Below are 12,065 nucleotides of genomic sequence, written 5' to 3'. Positions count from 1 at the left end.
TGACCAGTTATGCTCAGAAGGACTGCTGCTCTACATCTCTGTATGCTCAGGGGAGTGTGGCTTGCTAGAACCAACATGAAATTCTTCTTCTAGAAGAATTGCCTCCCCATGATCTAGTCACTCCCTAGAAAAGTGATTTGCTTATGATTCTTCCGGGGAGGGAATGAGAACAGGTCTGATCATACAGTTCTAGCAGTACAACTGGCCATGGCATATTGTAGAAGAATAATTCATTGCAAGCACTAAAGAGCAGTGACACAGCCTATCTATATGCAAATGTAGCTTTTGGCAGTAGGCTGCTATTGAAAGTGGTGGAAAATCTAAAAGCCTGTTTCAGTATTGAAGCTTAAGCAGTTAAATCAGTCTGTACTGCCTGACAGATGCACTGCACATGCAGGTGGCTGTTGCAGTTCATTCCACTACTCTTCCTCTAAATGCAGTAGTTCGTAAAAAGCTGTCATACAATTCCAGTGAAGTCTCTTGTACAGCAAAATGCATTGGGAAATCATTGCATGCTTCCATGATGAGTCTCATGAGATAGGACTGTCAGCAGTCAGTCTAAGATCACCCTCTTTCATTGCTGCAATGATGATCTTAACAGTACGGGGAGAGGTTTGGAGGGAAAGGTTGTCGGTGTCTCTATCAGCATCTTTTTTGTTTGTCTGGGGAGAAAACAAGCTTTCAGGAACAAGACTTTCAAACTGAAATGATAAACATAAGGCAACACTTATAACATGGGGGTGCTTAGCTTTGTGGAGTTCCCAAACATTTAATGGACTTTGTACAGAAATTCGTACAACTGTTGCTGTTACTCTTTTATCTCAAAGTAAGTGTATGAGATTTGCCAGCTGGACTATGGTGGTCTGCTTATTATTCAAGGGTACTTTAAGTATCAAACAGAAAATAACTGCTGTTTCTCTTCTAGGTTTTTGAAATACACACATACAAAACAAGCTTTCAAGTCTGAAGAAGTGAGTAATTGCAAAAGTAACTACCTTTGTTTCCAAATAGTTTTGCAGACCACCTGTAGTTGTTTTAACTGAAATTTAAGAACTATAAGGGAAAAGGGGAAGAGTTTTTTAGATCTCAAGTTAGTTAGCAACACTGAATTTAATTACCTTTGAATTAACATGTGATCTCTTCTGCAGCCAAAAGGTCAAGATATAGTTCAAAGAAGTATACTCGGACATATTCTTCCTGAAGCAATGGTGTGTTATTTAGAAAACTATGAACCAGAAAAATTTTCTGAGATATTCCTTGGAGAATTTGACACTCCAGAAGCAATTTGGAGCAATGAAATGAGGTAACTGTTTTCTGTCAGATGGACGAATAATTCTGAACTACAGCTTATGTCGAAGAGGTCCTGTTTTTCAGAAAAGCTGAAAATACCTGGATTGCATTGTTTCTTTACTTCCTCTGTTTGCCTTCTGCAAGAGCAATGTCCTGCATTGCCCTTTTCTCCAATCAAAGATAACGAGTGTAAGGGGGAGCAGAATTGGCAGCAGGAAGAGAAATATTTCCCTGAACATCTGACAAACATGTTTTACATCTTGATTAAGTTCCTTTTGTAAGTGAAGACTTCACTGTGGGTGTGGAGTGCTTTATACTTACTCATTTATAAGTACTTTGTTATTACCAGCACCTATTTCTGAGATGTACCTCTTATATTCCAATACATTGGAATATTAGGGTCTTCCAGAAAGTAAAGAGGTATTGAGGAGGGCAAACTGTCACTTTACATTGTTTTTAATAAACTAATTTTCATGGCATTTCAGTAGCTTTGTAATAGAGTAGGACAGAATCCTATTCTGAAACTACTAAGGAAAATCTTTTCAGAAGAAATCATAGAACACACCTGTACAGTGAGTGAGGACTGAGGATTGCTTGGCAGGTGTTAAACTGAACTTTGTAACTTTTAGGCGTCTTATGATAGAGAAGATTGCTGCTCATCTTGCTGACTTCACCCCTCGTCTTCAGAGCAATACAAGAGCACTCTACCAATACTGTCCCATCCCAGTTATCAACTATCCACAACTGGAAAATGAGCTGTTCTGTAATATTTATTACCTCAAGCATCTTTGTGATACACTCAGATTTCCAGACTGGCCAATTAAAGATCCAGTAAGTAAGAAGTGTTTTAGGGTTCATTTAGTTCTTGATCCTTCAGAGTCCTAAAAGTGGGATTTGTAACAAATGTTAAGGAAATCAAATGCTAGGCTTTTTGCAAGTAACTGCTTTATCCTCAATTTTGGTCCACAAGCAAACACATTAAACACTACTTTATCTTAAAGCAGCATAGTATTCTTTCCATATAACAACAGTATAAATATATCGTTCTTGTGGTGGATACTTCAAAGGCAAAATAAAGCATTCAAAAAACTTCAGATAGTGTTTCAGTGAACCTCAACTGATTGGGGGGTGGGGAGGAAATATCACTTTTGGGTTCTTATTTGCCCATGCTGCAGAAGAAACTGAGCTAACATGGGATCAGTGCATTAACTGAATTGATGAGATCTTTTTGGTACAAGTCTGTGGACTAGGTCCGCCTAAGGACCTTTATTCATGCAGCTTTGTTGCAGTTTTTTATGGTATCAAGATGTGAACTGCATGTTATTTAAGTGATTCTCCACCTTCTAATGTGACTCTTACATAGTCATTTTCATTTTAACATACTTTTATCTTGAATAAAATTTAGGGTTTATTAATAAAGTAGCATTTTTTTAAAAATTATATACTGGTGTCAGCATAAATGAAACACTACTAAATTCTAATTATTTAGATTAAACTGCTGAAAGATACACTAGAAGCTTGGAAGAAGGAGGTAGAGAAGAAGCCACCTACCATGTCAATAGATGATGCTTATGAAGTTCTTAACCTACCCAAAGGACAAAGCCAGTAAGTTGTTTTCAGTATTTAAAGTTGTATAACTACTTTTATATAAGCTCTATGCCCTGAACAAACTGAAGTTTCTTATCTTGGTACTGGAAATCATTAGGGATACCAGTTTAGTTACATGTAGCACTTTCTTTCACAGCGGAAGATGACTTTGCTAAAAAGAAGCAAAGCTTGGAAATACAATTCCAGTGTTTGAGAGAATAATTTTAAAAGTGTTTAGATGAACTGAAACTAGGGAAAAAAGTACTTTGAGCTCTGCTGTTTTAAAGGACAAGCATTAGACTCAACTATAGTGAGCAAAAAATATGGCAGAACTTGAATATGTTGAAAGTGGAACTTATTTCTCTAATCATCCTTCTCTCTCCAATGTATTGTCCTTTTTCATGGTGATTATATTCTTAGAATTTTTAACCTCCTGTCTTGCCATTGATTTCTGACTTCAGACCTTTAGAAGAGAACCAATAACACTTTTTGTATTTATCCTTCAAGAACAGTGCACTTACTATAAATCATGAAATACTAACTTTGATCACTGGCAGCTCATTTAGATTCTTCATTTAAAATACTCAGGGACTTTCAGCACCTTCCGGTTGGTATAGTAGGTACAAGAGGTATTTTAAAATACTTTGTTTCAAAAATTTCATTCTATTCTGTGGTCACATGATGACCCCTCATTCAGTGTAAGCTGGTAAAGCAGGGTTTTCAAATGGAAATAAGAAGTTTTGTAATTTTCACTCAACTGCAGTTACTGTTAGTTACTGTTAGTACTGTTGTCAGAATCCAGGCTGGTTTTGCTGTGGTTGGCTTTTTTGTATGTTACTCAATGTAATGGATGGAACTTGTTTTCTTGTAGAAATGATGAAAGCAAGATCAGGAAAGCTTATTTCAGGTTGGCTCAAAAATATCACCCAGACAAGAATCCAGAAGGCAGGGTATGTACAGCACAAATTTCTGGTGTTAATAAAATGGGGACAAATTTGACTGTTAGGTGTATTAAGAATTCTGAAATGCACACTTGAATTTTCTTTCTTCCTTTTAAAAGCTATGCCCTAGATGAATACTAAAATACAGATTAGTGCTACTAATGAGTAATTTAACTTATGTCATTCAAAGAATGTTCGGATTTCTACAGTAAACTGATTTAGTCTGATCAGACCCACATATCAGAAAGCATCTTTAGAGAGTTACACCGGACCTAAATAAGATATTTGCTCCCTTTCAAAGGTGGATTATATTCTCTACCCATTCTCACTATCAAGCTTTCATCATAGTATGATTGATTAAGTGTCTTGCCTATGGCAGAGTTTAGGAGACAAAAGAAAACTGATATGTGAACTAGTGTTTGGAGTATTTTCTGAAGTGTAGTGAGGCAATAAAACTAGTGTTGTGGCTTATAATCCTAAATACTTTATTTTACCTGTGTTTAAACTGATGCTTCAGTAATCTAGAGGGTTCTTTATACCTCTTATGACTATTCCTCTTTATTTGCAGGATATGTTTGAAAAAGTTAATAAAGCATATGAGTTTCTATGCACAAAATCTGCTAAGGTGATAGATGGACCAGATCCAGAAAACATAATTTTGATCTTGAAAACTCAAAGCATCCTCTTCAACAGGCATAAGGAAGGTAAGCATGCTGCCTCTGAAGAGGGTTTTGTCTTCATTTCTTTAGTGGTCATTTCAGTAAGTTTTAATCTCCTCTGTTCCTGAGACTGTGCTTTGTTGGTCTGGTTTCTGACTTGCCACAGCATTATGTAGCTACTGTAAAGGGCTTCAAAGTAGGACATTTTCTTTCATGAAGTCAATTCATCTGCAGTAAAACTTAATTCAAAAAAGCATGAATAGCTCTTTGAAGTTCTCTGCTCTAGGGCTAATCGGTTTTAATATTCCTTCATACTTAGAATTCTGTCAAGGCAGAAAAGTCCTCACTAGTACTCAGTCACCCAGATGGCAGATTCTGGTTATGAGATAGTCTTATATTTAATAGCCAGATGGCTGTATTCTTGCAGGAATTCTGACCAGTGTTAGAGTCCTCTGGTGAGCTGTGCTACAACATTACCTCTTTCACTGCCCGACTGGGAAAGAGGGTTAGCTAGAATACCCTTACACTTAACTCTAGCTACAGTCCCAGGCTGGGAGCTACTGGCATGTCCAAGTCTTGCAGAGGCAATAGTGTTTTGCTGTGTAAGTGTTGTATTATAATGGTAAATGAAGAACCTCATATGCAATCATAACTCTGTCAGTTGTGTGGAGGTAGTGACAGCATTGGTATAGACTTACATGGGTTGGCTTGCAGTTGGATCCATATGCAAAATGAAATTGTTCTTTAGCATGACTGAACCCCAAAGCAATGAAAAATATAATTATTTAAAATATATGATTGTTGTGCCAAACTGGGTAAGGTCCTTATAGGGTTATTGTTAGTCAATCCTGGCCTAAGACAGACAGAGCTATACTTCTGTTTCTCTGGAGACAGACAAGTGTCATTGGGAAGGCTCTTGAGTTTGGAGGCTTAATGAGCTGAAGGCTCCATTTAAGTCTTTTTGGTCTTAAGTGAGTTCTTTCTATGAAGCTCTGTCAGCTTCTAGCATGAGCAGTTTTATGTGACAAGGAGTCAGGTTGTGTGAGCTGCTCAGTGTTGCTCCAGTTTTCCCAGATGTTGGCTTTTTTTCACTCCTACTCCTTACATATCTGATATATCTTCAGCTGATAGTTTTGTGGTGGTTTAAATTGCTTAGGCTGTGCCTACATGTAAGCTTTGACTTTTTTTTGTCTTTCAGATTTGAAACCTTACAAGTATGCAGGCTATCCTATGCTGATAAAAACTATTACCATTGAAACATCAGATGACCTTTTATTTTCCAAAGAATCTCCTCTGTTGCCTGCTGCTACAGAACTTGCTTACCATACTGTCAGTTGTTCAGCATTAAATGCAGAAGAACTGAGGAGAGAAAATGGAATTGAGGTAAATGCAAAGAAACATGTTGAAATGCTTTTTTTTTTTCTCTTTAGTTTAACTTTTCCACAGCTAAAAATCCTAGATCCTCAATGCATAGGACATCAGGTGCAATTGAGAATCACTTCTGGTCTTGAGACCTTTGTCCATTCTTATTATCTCTATTCTGGATCCAATAGGAGAAGCATCTAGCAGAATATACCCCTTTCTGAACCTAGGCTTGTCTGTTGAACTGTGGATAAGCAAGCTACATATGATGTTTCTCTACGCCTTCACAAAACACTTCTGAGAGCTGCTGCATTCTGTATGTGAAAGAATTGATAAATGTGAGCAAGTCACTCAAGCAGAAGGGCTTTTCATTGCACATATTACAGTATTAGAACCATTTAGGTTGGAAAAGACCTTTAAGATAATTGAGTCCAACTGTTAGTCCCAACACTGCCAGGTCCCACTAAATCATGTTGCTAAGTGCCATGTATGTCTACGTGTCTATTTAAATACCTTCAGGGATGGTGACTCGCTCACTTCCCTGTGCAGCCTGTCCCAATGCTTGACAACCCTTTTGGTGAAGAAATTTTTCCTAATAGCTAAGCTAAACCTCCCCTGGTGCAACTGGAGGCCATTTCCTCTTGTCCTATCTCTTGTTACTTGGGAAAAGAGACCAGCCCCTACCCCTTGCTACAACCTTCTTTCAGGTACTTGTAGAGAGTGATAAGGTCCCCCTGAACTTCGCTTTCTTCAAGCTAAACAAACCGAGCTCCTCTTTATCAGACTTGTGCTCCAGACCCTTCACCAGCTTCGTTGCCCTTCTCTGGGCGTGCTTCAATGCCCTTCTTCTGTGAGGGGCCCAGAACTGGACACAATACTTGAGGTGCAGCGTCACCAGTGCCAAGTACAGGGTGGTAATCACTTCTAGTCCTGCTTCCAACTCTGTTTTTTGATACAGGCCAGGATGCCATTGGCCTTCTTGGCCACTGGGGCACACTGCTGGCTCACATTCAGCCAGCTGTTGACCAGCACCCCCAGGTCCTTTTCTACCTGGCTGCTTTTCAGCCAGTCTTCCCCAAGGCTGTAGCATTGAATGGGGTGGTGGTGACCCAAGTGCAGGACCCGGTACTTGGCCTTGTTGAACTGCATACTATTGGCCTTGGCCTGTTGATCCAGCCTGTCCAGATCCCTCTGTGGAGCCTTTTTACCCTCCAGCAGATCAACAGTCCTGCACAACTTAGTATCATCTGCAAACTGACTGAGGTATTAGCTCACATGTGAGAAGGCTGTCAACTCTAAAGAACCAGAGGTTAATACCAGCACTTGCAAGGAATTTTGCCCCTACAAACCATTTGAGCAAGCAGCAGATTTTTGTCGAATGTTTCCCTTCAGCCATTAAAAATGAGTTTACTTACTAATGTTTTATTTCTGCCAGCTTTTATCTCCTTTTTTTTGTGACTCAACTTATGCATCATCCAATCCTCACAGGTATTGCAAGAAGCATTTAATCGTTGTGTAGCAGTCTTGACACGGTCTAGTAAACCAGATGATATGTCTGTACAGGTAAGTTGCAGCAGTTGTAACTGATTGTATAGTCTTCTGAGAAGCTGATACATTATACTATATGTATAAAATGATAATAAATATAAGTGTGTGTATATATACATAATATAAAATATTGATATAGTAGTATATATATATTGACAATGGGATTGTAAACTTGCATTTTCCTCTACTTGTAACCAATAAAATGCTGCTTTTTGTAGGTATGTGGATACATTAGTAAGTGTTACAGTGTAGCAGCTCAGTTTGAGGACTGCAGAGAGAAGATTACAGAAATGCCTAACATAATTAAGGACCTCTGTAGACTTCTGTATTATGGCAAGGTAAGCGCTCCTTTCTTTTACCTAAATGGGTGTTGAACTGTCAAATGTTTAGGGGAATATTCTGCTTTTAAAGGAGATAAGACAATCATAGAATGACCTGAGTTCTAAGGGACCTTAAAGATCATGTAATTCCACCCCCGCTGCCATGGGCAGGGACACTTTTCACTAGACTAGGTTGTTCAGAGCTCTATCCAGCCTGGCCTTGAACAGGGATGGGGCATCCACAGCTTCTCAGGGAAACCTGTCCCAGTGCCTCACCACCCTCACAGTAAAGAATTTCTTCCTAATATCTAATGTAAACCTATTCTCTTTCAGTTTGAATCCATTCCCCGTTGTCCTGTCACTACATGTCCTTGTAAATAGTCTCTCCGTCTTTCTTCATAGGCTCTGTTCAGGTACTGGGAGGCTGCAATTAGGTCACTCCAAAGCCTTCTCCTTTCCAGGCCGAACAAACCCAGTTCTCTCAGCCTTTCCTCGTAGTTGCACTGACCAATCAACCCTTCTGTAAGATCCCAACCAATCATGAGGAGATACAGAACTCCACTGCCTTGTTCTCAGCGCTTGCATTGGAATCTATTTAGTGGGCTTAAAATGCAATCACTGTAAAGATTCAGCCTTTTAACTGACACATCTAGCTGCTTGGTTTACTGTGCTAAATCAGGAGATAATGCTCATTTCTAATAATGTGAAATAACTATTTGAGTACTCTTCCCTTTGAAAGATGCTGACTAATTAGCCATGTTGGTGGTTACCAGACACTTCAACTGCAGATGTTACCTGTACTTCAGTTTTCTTCTCTCTGCTGCCTAGATAGTACTCTAGGATCAGCTAGTTTTGGCTTTAAATCTTTGGTAAGGGAAGCAGTTGGCACTCTTTGGTTACAAGTACTAAGGCAAACTTCTTTTTTCTCCCTCAGACCATACCACGAGTAGCTGCTTTAGGAGTAGAGTGCGTTAGCTCCTTTGCCTTAGATTACTGGCTACAAACACACTTATTTCAAGCTGGTGTTCTCTGGTACTTACTGGGTTACCTCTTCAACTATGACTATACACTGGAAGAGAGTGGGATTCAGAAAAGTGAAGATTCAAACCACCAGGTAATGTTCCCAAGATGCATGCTATCAGACACAAGTGGTTGTTGCTTGCCAACTCTTACAAATAGACTTAAGTGTATTCAAATACTTATTAGGATCATTGAATTGCATGAACAGCAATAACAAAGCAGTTTGGGAATGGGATTTTTGTGTAGCGGTGTAAATACTTCTTGGGTGTTGTTTTTTGGGGGTTTTGGGGTTTTTTTAAAGAGTTCAAATATTAAAGCTGCCAAAGCCTGCGGTTTCTAATGGACTTAGTGCAAGAGATTTTTTACCAATAGCTAACAGTAGAAATGTACATTTTTGTTATTAGTCTTTTGAGGCTCAGCTGAAAGGGTTGTCTAGTGATACTGAGAACTTATGGAAAATATCTGCTTTTTCCTCAAATGGTGACCCTCTGAGTATGACATTTCTTCCTCAGCTACTGGATGAGATGAGCTTTGAACACTCTATTGTAGCTAGAAAGTCTTGTATCACTCTCATAAAGATTTGTTATGCTGATATTTGACTGTGTGAGCAGGAATTGTTGTCTGGTCAGAAACCAATACATTAAATAGCTTCTGTAGCTTTCAGCTCATCTTCCTGCCCCAGGTTTTCCTGCTTATCAGTGCTTATGTCTTACTGCACTTATTAAGCCAAGATAAATAGAGAATATCAGTGCTGTTCGTTCTGGTGCAGAAATGTTGAACAACCCTTTTGGTTATTCTGATAATTCTTCAATAAGCTCTAGGTTTTCTCTAACTGTCTGTCTTTTTCAGGAGGTAGCAAATAGCCTTGCTAAGCTCAGTCTCCAGGCCTTGAGTCGCCTTGGAGGGTATCTTTCTGATGATCAAGCTACCCCTGAAAACCCAACAATCAGGAAAAGCTTGGCTGGAATGTTGACACCCTATATTGCCAGAAAACTCGCTGTGGTCAGTCCTACTGAGGTAAGTGTCTGTTGGCCAAAACTTTCTCTAGCGATTTATGGAAGGAGTACCTGGTTCCTTCTAAAACACTGAACTCTCTTAGACCAACTGGATACTGAGAACAGCAGTGTGATTTTTCTTTGCAGTTGGAGTAACTGCGGGGAAAAGAAACTGCTTTGACGTCGAACACTATAGACAGGAGCAGTGCTCTATAGAATAATATTTGCAAAACAAATATAGGGACAAAGTTGAGTTAATTGTTGAAGGCTTAGGTGATGGAGAGTAAAGGCTAAACTTATCTCTTTAAAGTGGTACCAAGGAAGTCATCTATAAAGAGATACTGCAGATAGTTGCTGTTCACTACCAAAAATAGATGGAGAATCTGAAGTAAATGTGGCTCAAAGCACAATAAAGAAAAACCTGTAATATAGATTGTACTAGACCAAATAACTTGTACATACTGTTTTTCTAGTATACTTTTCCAGTATGGGAAACTTCACACTTTCAATTTGGTTTTGTAATTTGTCTCATTGCTAATGAGATTGGATTAACTAACATTGTGAAACATGCTGATTACTATGCGTAACAATCGAAAACTGTTGTAAATGTTACATCATGTAAATTCCTTATTTCTTAGACTCTGAAGATGCTTAACAGTAACACAGAGAACCCCTATTTGATCTGGAACAATGGGACAAGAGCTGAACTACTTGAGTTTTTGGAATCTCAACAAGAAAGCATGATTAAGAGAGTAAGATACTTCTTAATTCTTCTTAATCCCACTACTGTTTTTTTTAAACTGTTTTGTGTTTTGGTACATCCCCCTGTGATGCAGTGTTATAGTTAATACAAATTTCCATTGTTGACTACTCTTAAGTCACTTTCTTCATTCAGCAGTTTTTAAAAGAAAACAAAAAACCCTAAGAGTTTGCTTGTTTATTTCTTGTTACGTTTCAATCTGAGCTCCTGACTTTTGCTGAAGCATTAAGTTTTCTGCTCAAGTATTGCCTATTTCATTATCGGTTTATAGCTTTACACTTTCTACAAGATGATTTTCTGTCTGAGCTTTTGCTGCTTATCTCTGCTTAAAGGGTGATTGTGACAAGAGCTATGGATCTGACTTTGTCTTCAGTGACCATGCAAAGGAACTTATTGTGGGAGAGATTTTTGTTAGAGTCTACAATGAGGTCCCTACCTTCCAACTAGAGGTGAGATGTAGCTAAAACCTTCCTGTTGAAACTAGTGTTTGGAATGCTGCTAATTCCTGTTTATCTGCCAGTACAGAATGGAGAAAATACAAAATCTGATGGAAATTTTCTTCAAGACCAGTATGTTATGAGACATGCCTCTACTGGAGCAGAAGAAATTAAAAGAACTAGTCTGCACTAAGATGTGCTGCTTCAGATGTCTTAATGACTTTTCTCTACAAGCTTGTTCTGCAGACACTCGAGTTGCTTCAGTAGTTCCAGGCAATGGTGATTGTGCCTAGTGGCTTTGCAGTCCATCTATATCTATGGGCAAACATATACCTGTTGAAGTAGTGGCAGCCTCTTAAGGGTATGTTTAGATAGAAATAGGATTAATGTCTTCCAGATGTTGTGGTGATTAAAGAGAAGTGTTTTCTGTCTGCCTGTCTAGAGATAGGGAATATGTGAATTGTAGGACAAGTTATTTGGATACATTTTCTTCTACTGGGAATACTGTTGCATCACAGAGCTAAAAATGCTCTCATCTCTACTTTAAAGCTTCCTAAAGCGTTTGCTGCGAGCCTTTTGGATTACGTAGGCTCACAAGCACAGTACCTTCATACGCTAATGGCAATAACACAGACTGGGAAAGTAGAGTCCAATCAACATGGAGATCGGTTACGGAGAGTTGAAATGGCCCTGGAGGCTCTGAGAAACGTGATAAAACACAACCCAGGTAGGCTTAAAATGGAACTTCATATACCCTTTTGTGGACAACCTTAAAAATTGTGGACCTCTGTAGTCTTTGTCTTCTGCTGAGAAGGAAGCTTGTTTTGCTGGTTAACAGAGTTTAACACTGTTGATAAGCCATAAAGGCTTGCTTATTTTTTCCTCACCTGGAAAACGTAATCAGTAGATGTGTTAAAGTTTTGTGTGAAATTCAAGCCTTATCTATTTTCATCTCTGAATCGCTAGGTTTTAACTCTATTTTGAGCCTGCTGTTGCCAGGAACACTTAAGCCTCCTGGATGAAACTTCCTGTAATCCTTCGAAGAATCTTTAACTGATTTTTTTTTTTTAAACTTCCTTGCATCAAAAAGAACTTCTTTGAACAGAGTACTGCATGTTAGTAAACACCTAAATGTCATTAGTGTTG

At 38.7% G+C, this 12,065-nt stretch overlaps 1 protein-coding gene across 4 annotated transcripts in view; it reads left to right on the top strand.

Moving 5' to 3' along the window:
• Positions 1-12,065, top strand: part of DNAJC13 (DnaJ heat shock protein family (Hsp40) member C13) — a 56,163-nt gene that overhangs the window by 32,825 nt on the left and 11,273 nt on the right. For all 4 annotated transcript variants that reach the window (XM_017838026.1, XM_017838024.1, XM_017838027.1 and 1 more), the window contains 14 exons: positions 926-971; positions 1,149-1,303; positions 1,920-2,121; positions 2,780-2,895; positions 3,749-3,827; positions 4,387-4,522; positions 5,676-5,860; positions 7,328-7,402; positions 7,606-7,725; positions 8,642-8,821; positions 9,577-9,744; positions 10,361-10,474; positions 10,815-10,931; positions 11,469-11,646. In XM_017838026.1, coding sequence (XP_017693515.1) covers positions 926-971; positions 1,149-1,303; positions 1,920-2,121; positions 2,780-2,895; positions 3,749-3,827; positions 4,387-4,522; positions 5,676-5,860; positions 7,328-7,402; positions 7,606-7,725; positions 8,642-8,821; positions 9,577-9,744; positions 10,361-10,474; positions 10,815-10,931; positions 11,469-11,646 — 1,871 coding nt within the window. The remainder of the gene's footprint in view (positions 1-925; positions 972-1,148; positions 1,304-1,919; positions 2,122-2,779; positions 2,896-3,748; positions 3,828-4,386; positions 4,523-5,675; positions 5,861-7,327; positions 7,403-7,605; positions 7,726-8,641; positions 8,822-9,576; positions 9,745-10,360; positions 10,475-10,814; positions 10,932-11,468; positions 11,647-12,065) is intronic.

Source organism: Lepidothrix coronata, unplaced genomic scaffold (assembly GCF_001604755.1).
Source record: "Lepidothrix coronata isolate B3197 unplaced genomic scaffold, Lepidothrix_coronata-1.0 Scaffold321, whole genome shotgun sequence".
Taxonomy (NCBI): domain Eukaryota; kingdom Metazoa; phylum Chordata; class Aves; order Passeriformes; family Pipridae; genus Lepidothrix; species Lepidothrix coronata.
This window is presented reverse-complemented; position numbering and strand designations above follow the sequence as displayed.